Source organism: Trichomycterus rosablanca, chromosome 2 (assembly GCF_030014385.1).
Source record: "Trichomycterus rosablanca isolate fTriRos1 chromosome 2, fTriRos1.hap1, whole genome shotgun sequence".
Lineage (NCBI taxonomy): Eukaryota > Metazoa > Chordata > Actinopteri > Siluriformes > Trichomycteridae > Trichomycterus > Trichomycterus rosablanca.
The window spans coordinates 734796-748165 of record NC_085989.1 but is presented as its reverse complement, the minus strand read 5'-3'; the positions used below and the strand labels follow the sequence as shown (position 1 = coordinate 748165).

General features: G+C 45.3%; 1 protein-coding gene and 3 non-coding genes across 5 annotated transcripts; all 4 read left to right on the top strand.

Moving 5' to 3' along the window:
* Positions 1-4114: 4114 nt before the first annotated feature.
* On the top strand, positions 4115-10904 carry pabpc1b (poly A binding protein, cytoplasmic 1 b). 2 transcript variants are annotated; one of them, XM_063009274.1, is made up of 15 exons: positions 4129-4868; positions 6328-6521; positions 6632-6747; positions 7110-7249; positions 7597-7691; positions 7786-7923; positions 8170-8265; positions 8379-8651; positions 8737-8827; positions 9129-9239; positions 9391-9533; positions 9682-9766; positions 9855-9985; positions 10305-10403; positions 10490-10904. In XM_063009274.1, exons 1-14 carry the CDS (start codon positions 4676-4678, stop codon positions 10395-10397), a joined length of 1899 nt encoding a protein of 632 aa, XP_062865344.1. In that variant the 5' UTR covers positions 4129-4675; the 3' UTR covers positions 10398-10403; positions 10490-10904. The 2 variants fall into 2 exon arrangements, with proteins under 2 accessions (XP_062865345.1, XP_062865344.1); XM_063009275.1 differs by lacking the exons at positions 7786-7923; positions 8170-8265; positions 8379-8651; ... (5 more) ...; positions 10305-10403; positions 10490-10904 and having other exon boundaries at positions 4115-4868; positions 7110-7286; positions 7597-7667.
* LOC134309453 (small nucleolar RNA SNORA5) lies at positions 7317-7453 on the top strand. Its single transcript, XR_010011168.1, has one exon. It is a non-coding gene; the product is annotated as a small nucleolar RNA SNORA5 (small nucleolar RNA).
* LOC134309454 (small nucleolar RNA SNORA5) lies at positions 7954-8087 on the top strand. Its single transcript, XR_010011169.1, has one exon. It is a non-coding gene; the product is annotated as a small nucleolar RNA SNORA5 (small nucleolar RNA).
* Positions 10035-10134, top strand: LOC134309459 (small nucleolar RNA SNORD67). The gene has a single exon (XR_010011174.1). It is a non-coding gene; the product is annotated as a small nucleolar RNA SNORD67 (small nucleolar RNA).
* Positions 10905-13370: the final 2466 nt, after the last annotated feature.

The window sequence follows — 13370 nt, the reverse complement described above, 5'->3', positions numbered from 1 at the left end:
ATGGGATTTAAGTCTGAGTTCTGAGTCTGGCCGCCCTGCCCCAACGTCACTCATATGTTGTTTTGGCGGTATGCTTTGTGTCGTTGTCGTTTTTTTGCGCCACGGACCGGTTTCATATAAGATATAATTTCATAGACCAGTGGGGGCAGGAGTATTTAACAATACTACTCACACATGATGGAAAATTTTGAGGTGGAGCTTTTTTTCACTGCAACGAGATACTGCTCCCACCTAGTGGTGACAGGAGACAATAACACCTGAAATGTGTTGGAAATGGAAGCAGTGAAAACTGCTTTTCTAGCGATCTCTAATTATTTATTCTTTATTTATTATTTATTCTTTTGCCCTAAAGAGTTCCGCTTTTGTCTCATCAGACTACAGAATATTCTCCTCAGACTCACACTTTAATACATGGACAGAGAAAAGTTAAATAATTTGTTTATTAGGATTTTAATGTCATGTTTTACACTGTCAAGTCAAGTCAACTTTATTTATAGAGCACTTTAAAAACAACAACAGCTGTGACAAAGTGCTGTACATAGATAATTATAAAACATAAAACAAACACTAGAAACAATGAGAAGTCTCATGCTGGATTGAAAGCCAAGGAATAAAAATGGGTTTTAAGACTAGTTTTAAAAATAGCCAGTGAAGAGGCCTGTCTAATATGGAGTGGTAGGTTGTTCCATAATTTAGGGGCAGCGATTGAAAAAGCTCTATCCCCTCTGAGCTTACGCTTTGACCTTGGTACCTCCAGGAGCAGCTGATCAGCTGACCTGAGGCACCGAGCAGAAGTGTGGGGATGGAGCAGCTCAGCGAGGTAAGGCGGGGCAAGTCCATTTAAAGATTTAAAAACAAACAACAGAATCTTAAAATGTACTCTGAAATGCACGGGCAGCCAATGGAGGGAGGCCAGAATGGGGGTTATATGCTCTCTCTTACGTGATCCCATTAAAAGTCGGGCCGCAGCATTTTGCACTAACTGGAGACGTTTGAGGGAGGACTGGCTGACTCCAAAATAAAGTGCATTACAGTAGTCCAGCCGAGATGTGATGAAGGCATGGATCACTGTTTGAAAGTGCTCATGTGAAAGGATTGACTTCACCTTTGCCAGCTGCCTCAAATGGAAAAAGCTGGATTTGACTACTGCACCAATTTGACGGTCCAATTTAAAATCACTGTCCATCTTAAAACCCAAGTTAGAGATTGTATGCTTCACATGCTGTGTCAAAGGGCCCAAATCAACAGGAGGGGCTTCACAGGAACCACTGGGACCAAACACCATCACTTCTGTTTTCTTTTCATTGAAATTCAGAAAATTTAAGGCCATCCAGGCTTTAATGTCATTAAGACATAACAGAAGTGGCTTAATAGAGAAAGCATCTTTCTTCTTCAGCGGGACATATATCTGACTGTCATCAGCGTAGCAATGAAATGAGATGCCATGCTTTCTCAAAATGGAGCCCAGTGGAAGCAGATAAAGTGAGAAGAGGAGGGGTCCTAAAATTGAGCCCTGTGGAACCCCATACGGCAGGGGAGCTGGGGAGGAGTCTGAACCAGCAAAACTCACACACAAAGTTCTGTCCGTCAGATAGGACCTAAACCATTCCAAAGCACTACCACAAATGCCCACTAGGTGCTGCAACCGGGAGACTAAAATGTTATGATCTACCGTGTCAAAAGCCGCGGTTAGATCCAACAGGACAAGGATCACATGGTCACCAGAATCATTGGCCAGGAGGATGTCATTGAAAACCCTAAGCAACGCTGACTCTGTGCTGTGCAGGGTTTTAAAACCAGACTGAAAGACCTCCAGGATATTATGCTCATCCAGAAAAACTTTCAGCTGAGCATAAACAACTTTCTCCAAGATCTTTGAAATAAAGGGCAGCTTGGAAATAGGCCTATAATTAGCCAATACCGTGTGGTCAAGGCCAGGTTTCTTAAGCAGGGGTTGCACTACAGCATGTTTAAAACTCACAGGAACAACACCAGAGGATAGACTCCTGTTAATAATGGCCAGAACCTGTTGCCCTATACTATGAAAAATCTCTTTAAAAAAGTGAGGAGGCATATCGTCACAGGGAGAACCAGAAGGCTTTAAATGGCCTACCACATCCTCCAAGTGCGACAGAGTCACCGGCTCAAAACTATCAAACACAGTCAGGCAAGGGACAGAGTCAGAGGGGTCGAAGGCAGGAGCTGTGGTAGGAGCTCGTGCTGCGACAATCTTGTCAATAAAAAAGTGCAGAAAGTTATCACACATTTCAGGGGATGCTTCTGAACAGATGGGCTGAGGGGCCTTAAGAACAGAGTCAATGGTTTTAAATAACACCCGTGGATTATGACAATTTGCCATGATAATATTTGACAAATATTTTCTTTTGGCTTCTTTGATAGTGTTCTGGTAAGAACGCCAGCAATCTTTTAAGATTTGAAATGAAACCTGCAGCTTGTCCTTCTTCCATTTGCGCTCAGCTTTGCGACACTCCCGCTTTGCTGCACGAGTTCTGTCATTAAGCCAGGGCTCGGGTTTAACTTTCGGCTGTATGGTTCTTAATGGGGCCACTGAGTCCAGTATGGTTCTGCAAGAGACATCAAACCAGGAGCTGAGCTCCCCCGTATCAACAGAGGCTGAGTCAGGAGGGGGACAAAGCTGATCGAAAGCAGCAGAGAATTGACCAGCAGTGAGGGGGTTAACACTCCGACAAAGCCGAGCAGGAACGCAAGATTTAACTGCAGCACAGGATAAAACAACATCGAATAAAACAGGCATGTGATCAGAAAACCCACTGTCACAGATCTCTAAATTTGACACAGACAAACCATGAGAAAGAACAAGGTCTAAGGTATGACCATGTTCATGTGTGGGACCGGACACATACTGCACTAAATTAAAAGAGTCAATGATGTTTAAAAATTCCCTCACCAGCGGTTTATCAGGACAACATACATGAATGTTAAAATCCCCGACAATAAGGATGCGATCATAATTTGGCATAAGTCCAGCCAGGAAATCAGAAAAGTCATTCACAAAGTCCTTATTGTATTTAGGGGGTCGGTAGATGACAGCGCACAGCACCAGGTCAGCGCGACCCACCTCAAATAAGGTGACTTCAAAACTGGAGAAAGAAGATAATACAGCGTGCTGTTTACATTTAAAGTCATTTTTAAACACAGCCGCCGTTCCTCCTCCCCGGCCTGACGTCCGCGGTGAATTAAAATAATTACAGCCAGCCGGTAAAAGTTCAACAAGAGCGCTGTACTCACCGGCACCAATCCAAGTCTCAGTCACACAGAGAAAATCCAGGCTTCGGAAACAGAAGAAATCCTTTAGGATAAAAGTTTTATTTGCCAGTGATCTGGCATTCACCAAACCGATCCTGGCGGGAACTGGGGCCTGTGGTTTAGCGAATCTGGAAGCCCGGAGCAACGTCCTCAAATTACCTGGATTCACCCCACGCTGGCGGAGCCGAGGAGAGCAGGGGCGGCGGGGCCCGAAACCTTCATCCAAGTCGGTGACAGGTACCAGGGAGATGTCGATGGGCTCCAGAAAGCGCCGGGACACACTAAATGGAGGGGGTAATTCATGTCCTGTCCGGGAAATGGACGGAGAATTTGCCAGATAGACTTTCAGCTTCACTAACCGACCGGCACGTTTACCGCGGCGGCGACGGCGCTTCCGCCGGGGGATTAGAGCCGAGGCCCGGTACAGGTGAGTCGGAATATCCGATAGGAGCGGGGGCAGTGGGTAACTGTGGTTACATTCATGACAGGAACGGTCGTTACTCATTACACAAGATTCATCAGTTCACAATTAAGTTTTTTATGTCAAACACAGTCATGGACAATTTTGTATCTCCAATCTCCAGGGGGAGAACATGCAAACTCCACACAGAAAGGACCCGGACCGCCCCACTTGGGGATCGAACCCAGGACCTTCTTGCTGTGAGGCGACAGCGCTACCCACTGAGCCACCGTGCCACCAGTTCTCAATTCAATAATGTAATAACTGAAACAAAAACTTGTTTTATTCCACACACACACCCCCCCCCAGTGGGTGTGGAATGGTATGTTCTGATGACGTCAGGAGGAGTATATATAGCACTGCACCGGCGGTTCACTCCTCCCCGAAACCCCCCGGCAGTTAGTGCGGTGTGAGTGCGCGTGTGCTCCTGAGCTCGCCTCGGCACACGTTCTATAAAAATATTAAAAAACAAAAAAAAATCTAAAAAAGCTTTAAAAACTCTTAAAAAATTCTACTTTCTTTTTGTAATATAAGCGGTGAAGCGGGAGCTGCTCGATAGAAACACCAGTGACCGTTAGTTCAGAACGACGTGAAAGCTCTGAGGGCCTGACGTTACCAACCGACGTTTCTAGATCGACTGTCGTTTTTCTGAGGATTCTCGATTTAACGACCTGATCTTAAAATTCCGGCGTCGTCTTTTTCAACTCGACGTTTTTAAAAAAAATTAATTTGAATCGGTTTAACCCGTTTTTAATTCGCCTGTGTGGCTACCTCAGGTCGGTTAGCTTGGTGTGCTAACGGCAGCTCACGCGACACGTTCGGTTTGAATTTAAATCCCACGTGCACGCCTGTCAGCCGGTGCGCGCGCCCGCGCCCGAGCGGCGGTACAGATCCCCAGAGGAGGAGGAGAAGCAGAAGCGGGTAGAGATGAACCCCAGCGCTCCCAGTTACCCCATGGCCTCCCTGTATGTGGGCGACCTGCACTCCGATGTGACCGAGGCCATGCTGTATGAGAAGTTCAGCCCTGCCGGCGCCATCCTGTCCATCCGGGTGTGCAGGGACATGATCACCCGGCGCTCCCTCGGATACGCCTATGTGAACTTCCAGCAACCTGCAGACGGTGTGTTTTTATTTCTGCTTCTAATACTGATGAATGTCCTGTGTACGTCCTGGCTACTAACACGCTAGCAGGCCCTGTTAACCCCTTACAGCCTGGTCAAGGTCTTTAACCGAGCCCCACATTTAGACTGTCTGCACATGCAGTGTTCGCATTATATAGGCCTGCCTTTCACCTAATTACTATTATAGTCAATATTAACCTATGAATTGACATTTGTGTAGCATGATGGCATTATACATAGGAAATAATGCACATAACCTGATTATATACCTGAATAATGTATATACTGTATATATCTGCTATACTTATATACTAAACTTTATTTATTCTTATTCATAACCCATTCATGTAGCCACTTTAGTCACCTTCATTACTCTCAACTAGCACTTTAACTGTATTATATGTATATAATCTCTATCTTGCACTTCTGGTTAGATGCTCCTGCATCTCGTTGGCTTTGTATTTGCTTACCTTACACAATGACAAAGTTAAATCTAATCTAATCTATATAAGTAAGTAATAGTACTGAATCTTGAGAGAGCAGTGTGTAGCCATTAAAATAAACATTTTAGCCCAGGCCCTATGATTAAGAGTGAGTCATGGAAGAAATAAGACATCAGTGGCGACCTCCAGCATTATTGACGGTATGAATTCCAAAACCCAAAAGTTTAAGGACGTTCCTCTAGTACCCAACGAGACGGGATTCGTGACTGTAGAGCTTTAACTCGTGACCTTCCAATCGTAAGTCCAGATCGTTTACGGTCGAGTCACGACCGCTCCGATTAAATTATGATACGCGGACTCGTTTGCGGCTTGACTTGCAATGTAAAAGTTTACAGAATCCATCTGCAGACCCATGTCCCTCTCCTTGCTTGTGCTAAAAGAATGCTGGAGGGGAAGGGTGGGGGGGCGGGGGGCTCTGGTTTATTCTATACTGGTGCATTCTACAGTATACTGGAACTGCAATTTAAGCATATTAGTCATTTAAATGGTACAATATTGCCAAAATATTATTATACAATAACGGCGAGGAACAAAAACGAGGACGCCCAGAAATATGCAATAAACTAGATCGATAGATGGATTCAACTTTTAATGTCATTGCTCAGTACAGGTACAAGGCAACAAAATGTCCTTAGCAGGTGTATCCTAGTGGTTAAGGTACTGGACTGGTAATCCAAAGGTCGCTGGTTGAAGCCCCACCACTGCCAGGTTGCTACTTAAGCAAGGCCCTTAACCCTCAATTGCTTAGACGATACTAAGCCACAGTAGTGTAAGTCGCTTTGGATAAAAGCGTCTGCTAAATGCCGAAAACGTAAAGTGCGAATAGTAGCATTGTGCAAAGAGAATATCAGTACACATGTCTCTGATGATATGAATATAAAGTCATGTCTTTTAACAACAATAATAATAACTTAAACTCATAAATAAAGCTGTTTTGACTTCCCTCTCTCTCCAGCTGAGCGTGCGTTGGACACCATGAATTTTGACGTGATTAAAGGCCGGCCCGTGCGCATCATGTGGTCTCAGCGTGACCCCTCTCTTAGGAAAAGTGGCGTCGGCAACATCTTCATCAAGAACCTGGATAAATCCATCGACAACAAGGCCCTGTATGACACCTTCTCGGCTTTTGGCAACATCCTGTCCTGTAAGGTGAGACTCCGCACACGCGTGTTCCTGATGAGTTTGGTGTTTGCGCCGGGATCTGTGCACGTCGGCCTGTCGATGAATCGGCGCATGTGTGGTGTTTTTTTGGCTTTAAGGTGGTTTGTGATGAGAACGGCTCGAAGGGTTACGGCTTTGTGCACTTCGAGACCCAGGAGGCGGCTGAAAGGGCCATCGAAAAAATGAACGGCATGTTGCTCAACGACAGGAAAGTGTAAGTGGACTTTAACGTGTGTTTCTGATTAATCTGTATTTAGGAAACTAACGTGCATCAGTTTGGGGGGTGGGGTGGCGTTCTTGGACCTCTGTTTACAAGCGTAAAGATTTTTATTTAATTCTTTACATGTGGTGTAAACTGTAGAGTCGTGTTTGCAGTGTTGGATTGCATTGCAACAGCTGACTACAGCTGAATACTAAGCACGTTAGTGCCACTGAACAGTTCCACTCAGTTGTTGGATTTGTTTTGGCTAGAATTTGTTTATTCCTCGGCCTTACAAACGTTCATGCACTGTACTGTAGTGTATCTGACACGCGTTACAATCGGGAGTCTGGATCTGAATGCGTTCCTGTCTGCAGGTTCGTCGGCCGATTCAAGTCTCGCAAAGAGCGCGAGGCCGAGCTCGGCGCAAGAGCCAAGGAATTCACCAACGTGTACATCAAGAACTTCGGCGAGGACATGGACGACGAGAAGCTGAAGGATGTCTTTAGTAAATATGGTACGATCTGAATTCCAGTCCCGCGTCGCTAATTCAAGTTAGTATTCAAATCTTCTAAACTCGAGTCTGCAGCCTAGTCAAATTCGGTGCATCCTCTTCAGTGGGCTGTACTGGCCAAATGGCTGCCATAGGAAAGTGGGTAGTCCATGGGCCCCGTCATCTTATAAAGTGGATACTGGGGATAATTAATGGCTATGCACAATATATTCAGCCCTGAATTTAAACAGGTGCCGTCATTTTAATGTGTGTGTGATATTTCATGCATTCAGCGTGCTGTGTGTGTGTGTGTGTGTGTGTGTGTGTGTGTGTGTGTGTGATGAGAATAATTTCAGTTTTTTCTACTTCAGGCACGGCGATGAGCATCCGGGTCATGACCGACGACGGCGGCAAATCCAGAGGTTTCGGTTTCGTCAGTTTTGAGAGGCACGAGGACGCGCAGAAGGTCAGTGCGTCTCCGATCCGTCGCCTTCGTTTCCGTATCCGCCGCTCCTCCGTGCTTGTGCTCCTTTAACGACTCCGCGCTCGCTTTCCTTCAGGCGGTGGATGAGATGAACGGCAAGGAGCTGAACGGAAAGCTCGTCTACGTGGGCCGCGCGCAGAAGAAAGTGGAGCGTCAGACCGAGCTCAAGCGCAAGTTCGAGCAGATGAAGCAGGACCGCATGACCCGCTACCAGGTCCGTTGGGTTACGGATGAGTTGAACCTTCGCAGCCTAGTCAAATTCGGTGTGCCCGCCTCAGTGGGTTGTACTGGCCAGATGGCTGCCACAGTGAAATGATAGTCCATGGGCCCCGTCATCTAATCGTAGATCTTGGGGATAATTAATGGCTATGTACAATCGCCGATTTGCTCCGAGAGGCTTTTAGCTTGGTTGTAGTGTCGTGTGTAATAGATATTAATGCTGAGAATGATTTACGTGCAGGGCGTCAACCTTTACGTGAAAAATCTGGATGATGGCATCGACGACGAGCGCCTGCGCAAGGAGTTCTCTCCCTTCGGAACGATCACCAGCGCAAAGGTGCGTCGTCGGATTCATTACCGTGAGAATCGTAGTTCGTTTCTGTGCGGAGCGGCAAGATGCCGTTCGGCTCCGAACCGCCCTCGGTGTGACGTTCATCCCTTTGCTCGTAGGTCATGATGGACGGCGGGCGCAGCAAAGGGTTCGGCTTCGTCTGCTTCTCCTCTCCCGAGGAGGCCACCAAGGCGGTGACGGAGATGAACGGGCGCATCGTCGCCACCAAACCCCTCTACGTGGCTCTCGCTCAGCGTAAAGAGGAGCGCCAGGCTCATCTCACCAACCAGTACATGCAGAGGATGGCGAGTGTCCGTGCTGTGCCGAATCCAGTCATTAATCCCTACCAGCCTGCCCCGCCCTCTGGGTATTTCATGGCTGCCATTCCTCAGGTGTGCTTAGTTTTCCCTCGTCACTAGGTATATAGAGACTCATGTACTGTAATAACGCTAACAGTATAATGCTCTTCATGCTCAGGCTCAGAACAGAGCTGCGTATTACCCCACCAGCCAGCTCGCACAGCTCCGACCCAGTCCGCGATGGGCCGCCCAGGGTGTCCGACCTCAGCGTAAGTACCAATACAAGCTGCATTCCAGCTCTGGGACTGGTCGCTACATTAATATAAGAATATATATCAAAATATCATCGACAAGTGTGATAAAAAAACACCCCAACATGAACAAACCAAAGGCACATGTAGGAAAACGCATAGACCAACTGATCCATGCTTGAATTCACTTAGTTATTAAGCATTTAGTATCCACCGTTTAACTATCCTGAGTGAAAAGCATCTCTCTTATGTAGTTTAACTTCTCCAGAACTAGACTTTGGAGCTATTAACACTTGGGGTTTTTTAAAATTCTTCTTAGACTTCCAGAACATGCCAACCACCATGAGACCTTCTGCTCCAAGGCCACAGACCTATGGTTCCATGAGACCTGCTTCCCAGGTTCCTCGTGTGATGTCCGCTCAACGTGTTGGTAAGTTTACCGCTTCAGCTCAAACCGTTCTGATCATTTCTGCTATGTCTTGGTGGAATAGTGCAAATTTGACTGCACGCGTTCACACAGGTTTTATAAGCAATTGCAAAAACCTCCTCCCCCCCCTGCTTTCTTGTTTTGATGTCTACAGCTGCGCAGACGGTGGGTCCACGACCTGCAACTGCTGCTCCATCTACCGCCCCAGTGCGCGCCGTTCCACAGTACAAGTACACGCCCACCGTGCGCAACCCTCAGCAGCATATAACCAACCAGCCGCAGGTCTCGATGCAACAGGTGAGAATCGACCTACGGCCCAGGGTTTCATCTTCAATCACGGGTCGAGTAACCGCAGTCTGATCGGATCGTGATGATCCGAGGTGTTTTAATATGACCTGCATGAGGTATAAAGTATAAAGGTATGGTGGTGTGTTTTATTTCCCAGCCTGCTGTGCACGTGCAAGGTCAGGAGCCTCTGACGGCTTCCATGCTTGCTGCAGCTCTACCACAGGAGCAGAAGCAGATGCTGGGTGAGTTCCTCATGAGGAGTCGATCGGTTTTAAAGCCGTTTATTTTTTTTGCCGCAACACTTTATTAAACTTGTTTGTTCGGTCACAGGTGAGCGTCTGTTCCCTCTGATCCAGAACATGCACCCCACTCTGGCGGGTAAGATCACCGGCATGCTGCTGGAGATCGACAACTCGGAGCTGCTGCACATGCTGGAGTCTCCCGAGTCCCTGCGCTCCAAGGTGAGATTGACTTCCGTCTGTGTGGGGATGTGCTGGTGTGTTCTGTGACTGGGGTGATGATGCCATCCTGTTGAGTGGGGAAGCTCCTGCAGTGGCGGGAATCTCCACTCGGATTCCTGACGACGCACACAGGGGCCATCTGACCGGCACTCGATACTACCCAGTTTAGACGAACCCAGTTAGGCTTATTTAAATGGTTCTTGGATGCCTCGGCACCTAGCGCACAGACGGCAGGGAGTCGGGGTATCCGTTTCAGATGTGTGTATGGTATGTGGCGGGCGGTGAGACGTTTACGTTTACACGGGTGCTTTCGTTTCAGGTGGACGAGGCCGTGGCTGTGCTCCAGGCTCACCAGGCTAAAGAAGCCGCTCAGAAAAACGTGACCAACTCTGCTGGAGTTCCAAGCGGCTAAGCTGATGTAAACGTCTCCTCTTTAATCTGTGCTGCACGTTTTAAATACAAGTAAATTCAAATCTGAGCTAATTAGTTTTGTTTTCTTTGCAGGGCCGCCAATCTTTCAACCATGCTTCACCGAGGGGGATAAAAAAAAATACTAAACATTGAAAAAGAAAAAAACGCTGCAAAAAAGATGGAAGAAACAGTATTTTAAAGGAAACGAGAGAAACTAGATTCTGCCAGGTCTAGAGAAGACGAGGCTAGACCTAGTTCATCATATATAAGAAAAATACAGGAAAAAAAAGAAAAATGAAAAACTAAAAAATGGAAAATTTAAGGTTTTAAGGAGATTTGCACAGAACTGAGAGGAAATGACGCCTCGACCATTCCTTTATTTTATTCCGTTTACTCCGTGTCTGCTGAGTTTGGTTCCGTGAGGCGAGGTGAGGACCGACTACAGAGGCAATATGTAATTCTAATTGTAATTGAATTTATGCTTGCTCAAATAAAGTAATTAAAAATCTGTCTGCACGTCATTCTTTCTTATTCGGTTGGCTTAACAAACATTCAAGCATGCTATGTTGCATAAAAATCCACAATTAATTAATTACATGTATAAGTACATCAGGATTCAGTTGGACCGCAGAAGAGCTGGATGTTGACTGCATTGTGGGATGCATTGTGGGATGCAGTGGGTCGAGCAGATATGTTTGGTAGCATGTTCGTTAGATCTTGGTACTTTTTCTTACCTGCTTCTCTCAGGAGTGTAGATGTAATTTGTAACACATTTATGAATAATATAATAATAGATGTTTCTTGAATCCTGAATGTAAAGAACACTGCTGAGGTTTTTCAGCATTTTAAAGAAACAAATTTGGCCCAAAATGTCACAATTTAATACGTCATGTCTTAATTTCCTCCCTGAACATCGAGATGTCTTTACAGCAATATGGCAGATGATGGTTACCTACTTGACTAAGCGATTATAAATCAAACTTTCACCAGTTTTACCATTTACTTGGCCATTTATTCCCTGCCAGTCTTGAAGAGAGAATTTGCAAGGTGGTAAAAGTGTAGGAGATGTTTCGAGTCCATCAGATGGTCTGTTTCTCTGTTCACATCAAGAAGGCCTTACCACGTGATGTAAATTGTGTTTATAATTCTTTAATAATGTTCCTGATGTCAGGTTCATTTATTAACTTAGGTTTAAAAATGCTTATTTTCTACTAACATCTTCAATCCTGTAGAAGTTTATTGTAGGTTAGCTGCATCTTTACTTGCTTTTCATCCTTAGAAAATTATAATATGTTAAATTATTTACAAAAAGACATGTTTTACTTAAAATTCGTCAATTGAGGTTCAATGAAACTAAATCTTGATCTCTGTGAGTAATAACTAGATGATAAAATCGTTTGGTTTGCCTAAATTGTTAAAATATTTTCAAAGCTGTTGGTATTTAAGTGACGTGTCATGCAGGTTTAGTTTCTATACAGATGTTTCATAAGTAGCACCACACCTAATCTGAAAGTTACGGCTGAAAGGTTAAATGGTTAGTATAGTACGTAATCTGCATCACAAAACCCAAAACGAAGCACATTTCCCAGCTATCAGATCTTCCTGTTGTGGTGTAAGTTCCTCTCCCGTGTGGGTTGTGTAACTGGTGAGTGTTTTTTCCAACACTGGTTTCTCCAGAAACTCCAGCCATCTGTGTTGTGGGTCATGTGTAAACACAACCATGCAGGTAGATTTGTGTAACGGTGTGGTGATCTGCTCTGGCTTACTGGGTTTCTCAGGTGCCGTGTTTGTCTGGTGAACTAGAACAAAAAGAAATCATTCTGGATTAATTAAATGGTGCCTCTATTCCTAAAACAAACAAACTGGAGTTTGGAGTTTAATAACCGTGATCATTTGCTGCAGCTGTTTTTCTGAGTCGTGTATGTTGTAATAATAGCTTTATGATGTACGATCACCTTCATGTGTGGTCAAGGAGGAAACAAAAATAGAAGCCAGAACCCAGCATGGAAAATCTGACTTCATTCGTTAGGCAATGTAAGCGCTATTGTTTGCATTTGTACATCTGTAGTGATCTTTCATTTACTTTAGTTTACTTCTAATAAATGATTATTTTACTCTTTGCCTGAATCTCTTCCATGTGAAACTTTATATAGTGAAAATATATAATCTGGGTTATTAAGTGTAAACCGGCTCGGTGGCTAAGTGGGTAGCACCGTCGCCTCACAGCAAGAAGGTCCTGGTTTCTGTGTGGAGTTTGCGTGTTCTCCCCGTGTCCGCGTGGGTTTCCTCCGGGCGTTCCGGTTTCCTCCCACAGTCCAAAGACGTGCAAGTGAGGTGAACTGGAGACACAAAATTGTCCATGACTGTTCGATATAACCTTGTGAACTGATTAATCTTGTGTAATGATTAACTACCGTTCCTGTCATGAATGTAACCAAAGCGTGTAAAACATGACGTTAAAATCCTAATAAACAAACTAAGTGTAAACATGTTTTGTTTGAGAAAAAGACGGTTTTAATTCGATCAGGCTGCAATGTAACATTTAATGGTTGTGTAAACAAACAAGCTGCTCTACCAGTTAGTCTCAAGGCTGTTGAGGTGACTTGTTTACATATATACTGTATATATATAGAAACAGTAAAGCTCTGCATTGTTCAACACTGGTTTGAAACACTAGCAGTGCTGTTTTTGTGTCGATCTGTAACACTCGGCTGTTGTCAAGTGTGTCCAGGGCAGCGGCAGCTCAGTGTTTAGGGCTCTGGGCTATCAATCAGGAGGTTGGGAGTTTGAATCCAGGCTCTGCCAAGCAGCCACTGTAACCCCTGAGTAATGCATTCAGCCCCTCTCAGCTCCAGACGTGCTGGCTGGCCCAGACAAGCAGGAATGTGCAAACAGAAGACAACTTTCGAAACTCGTTCGGGGTGAAGGGGGAAACTTTTCGGGTCCAAAATATCCATCATATGCACATTTCTGT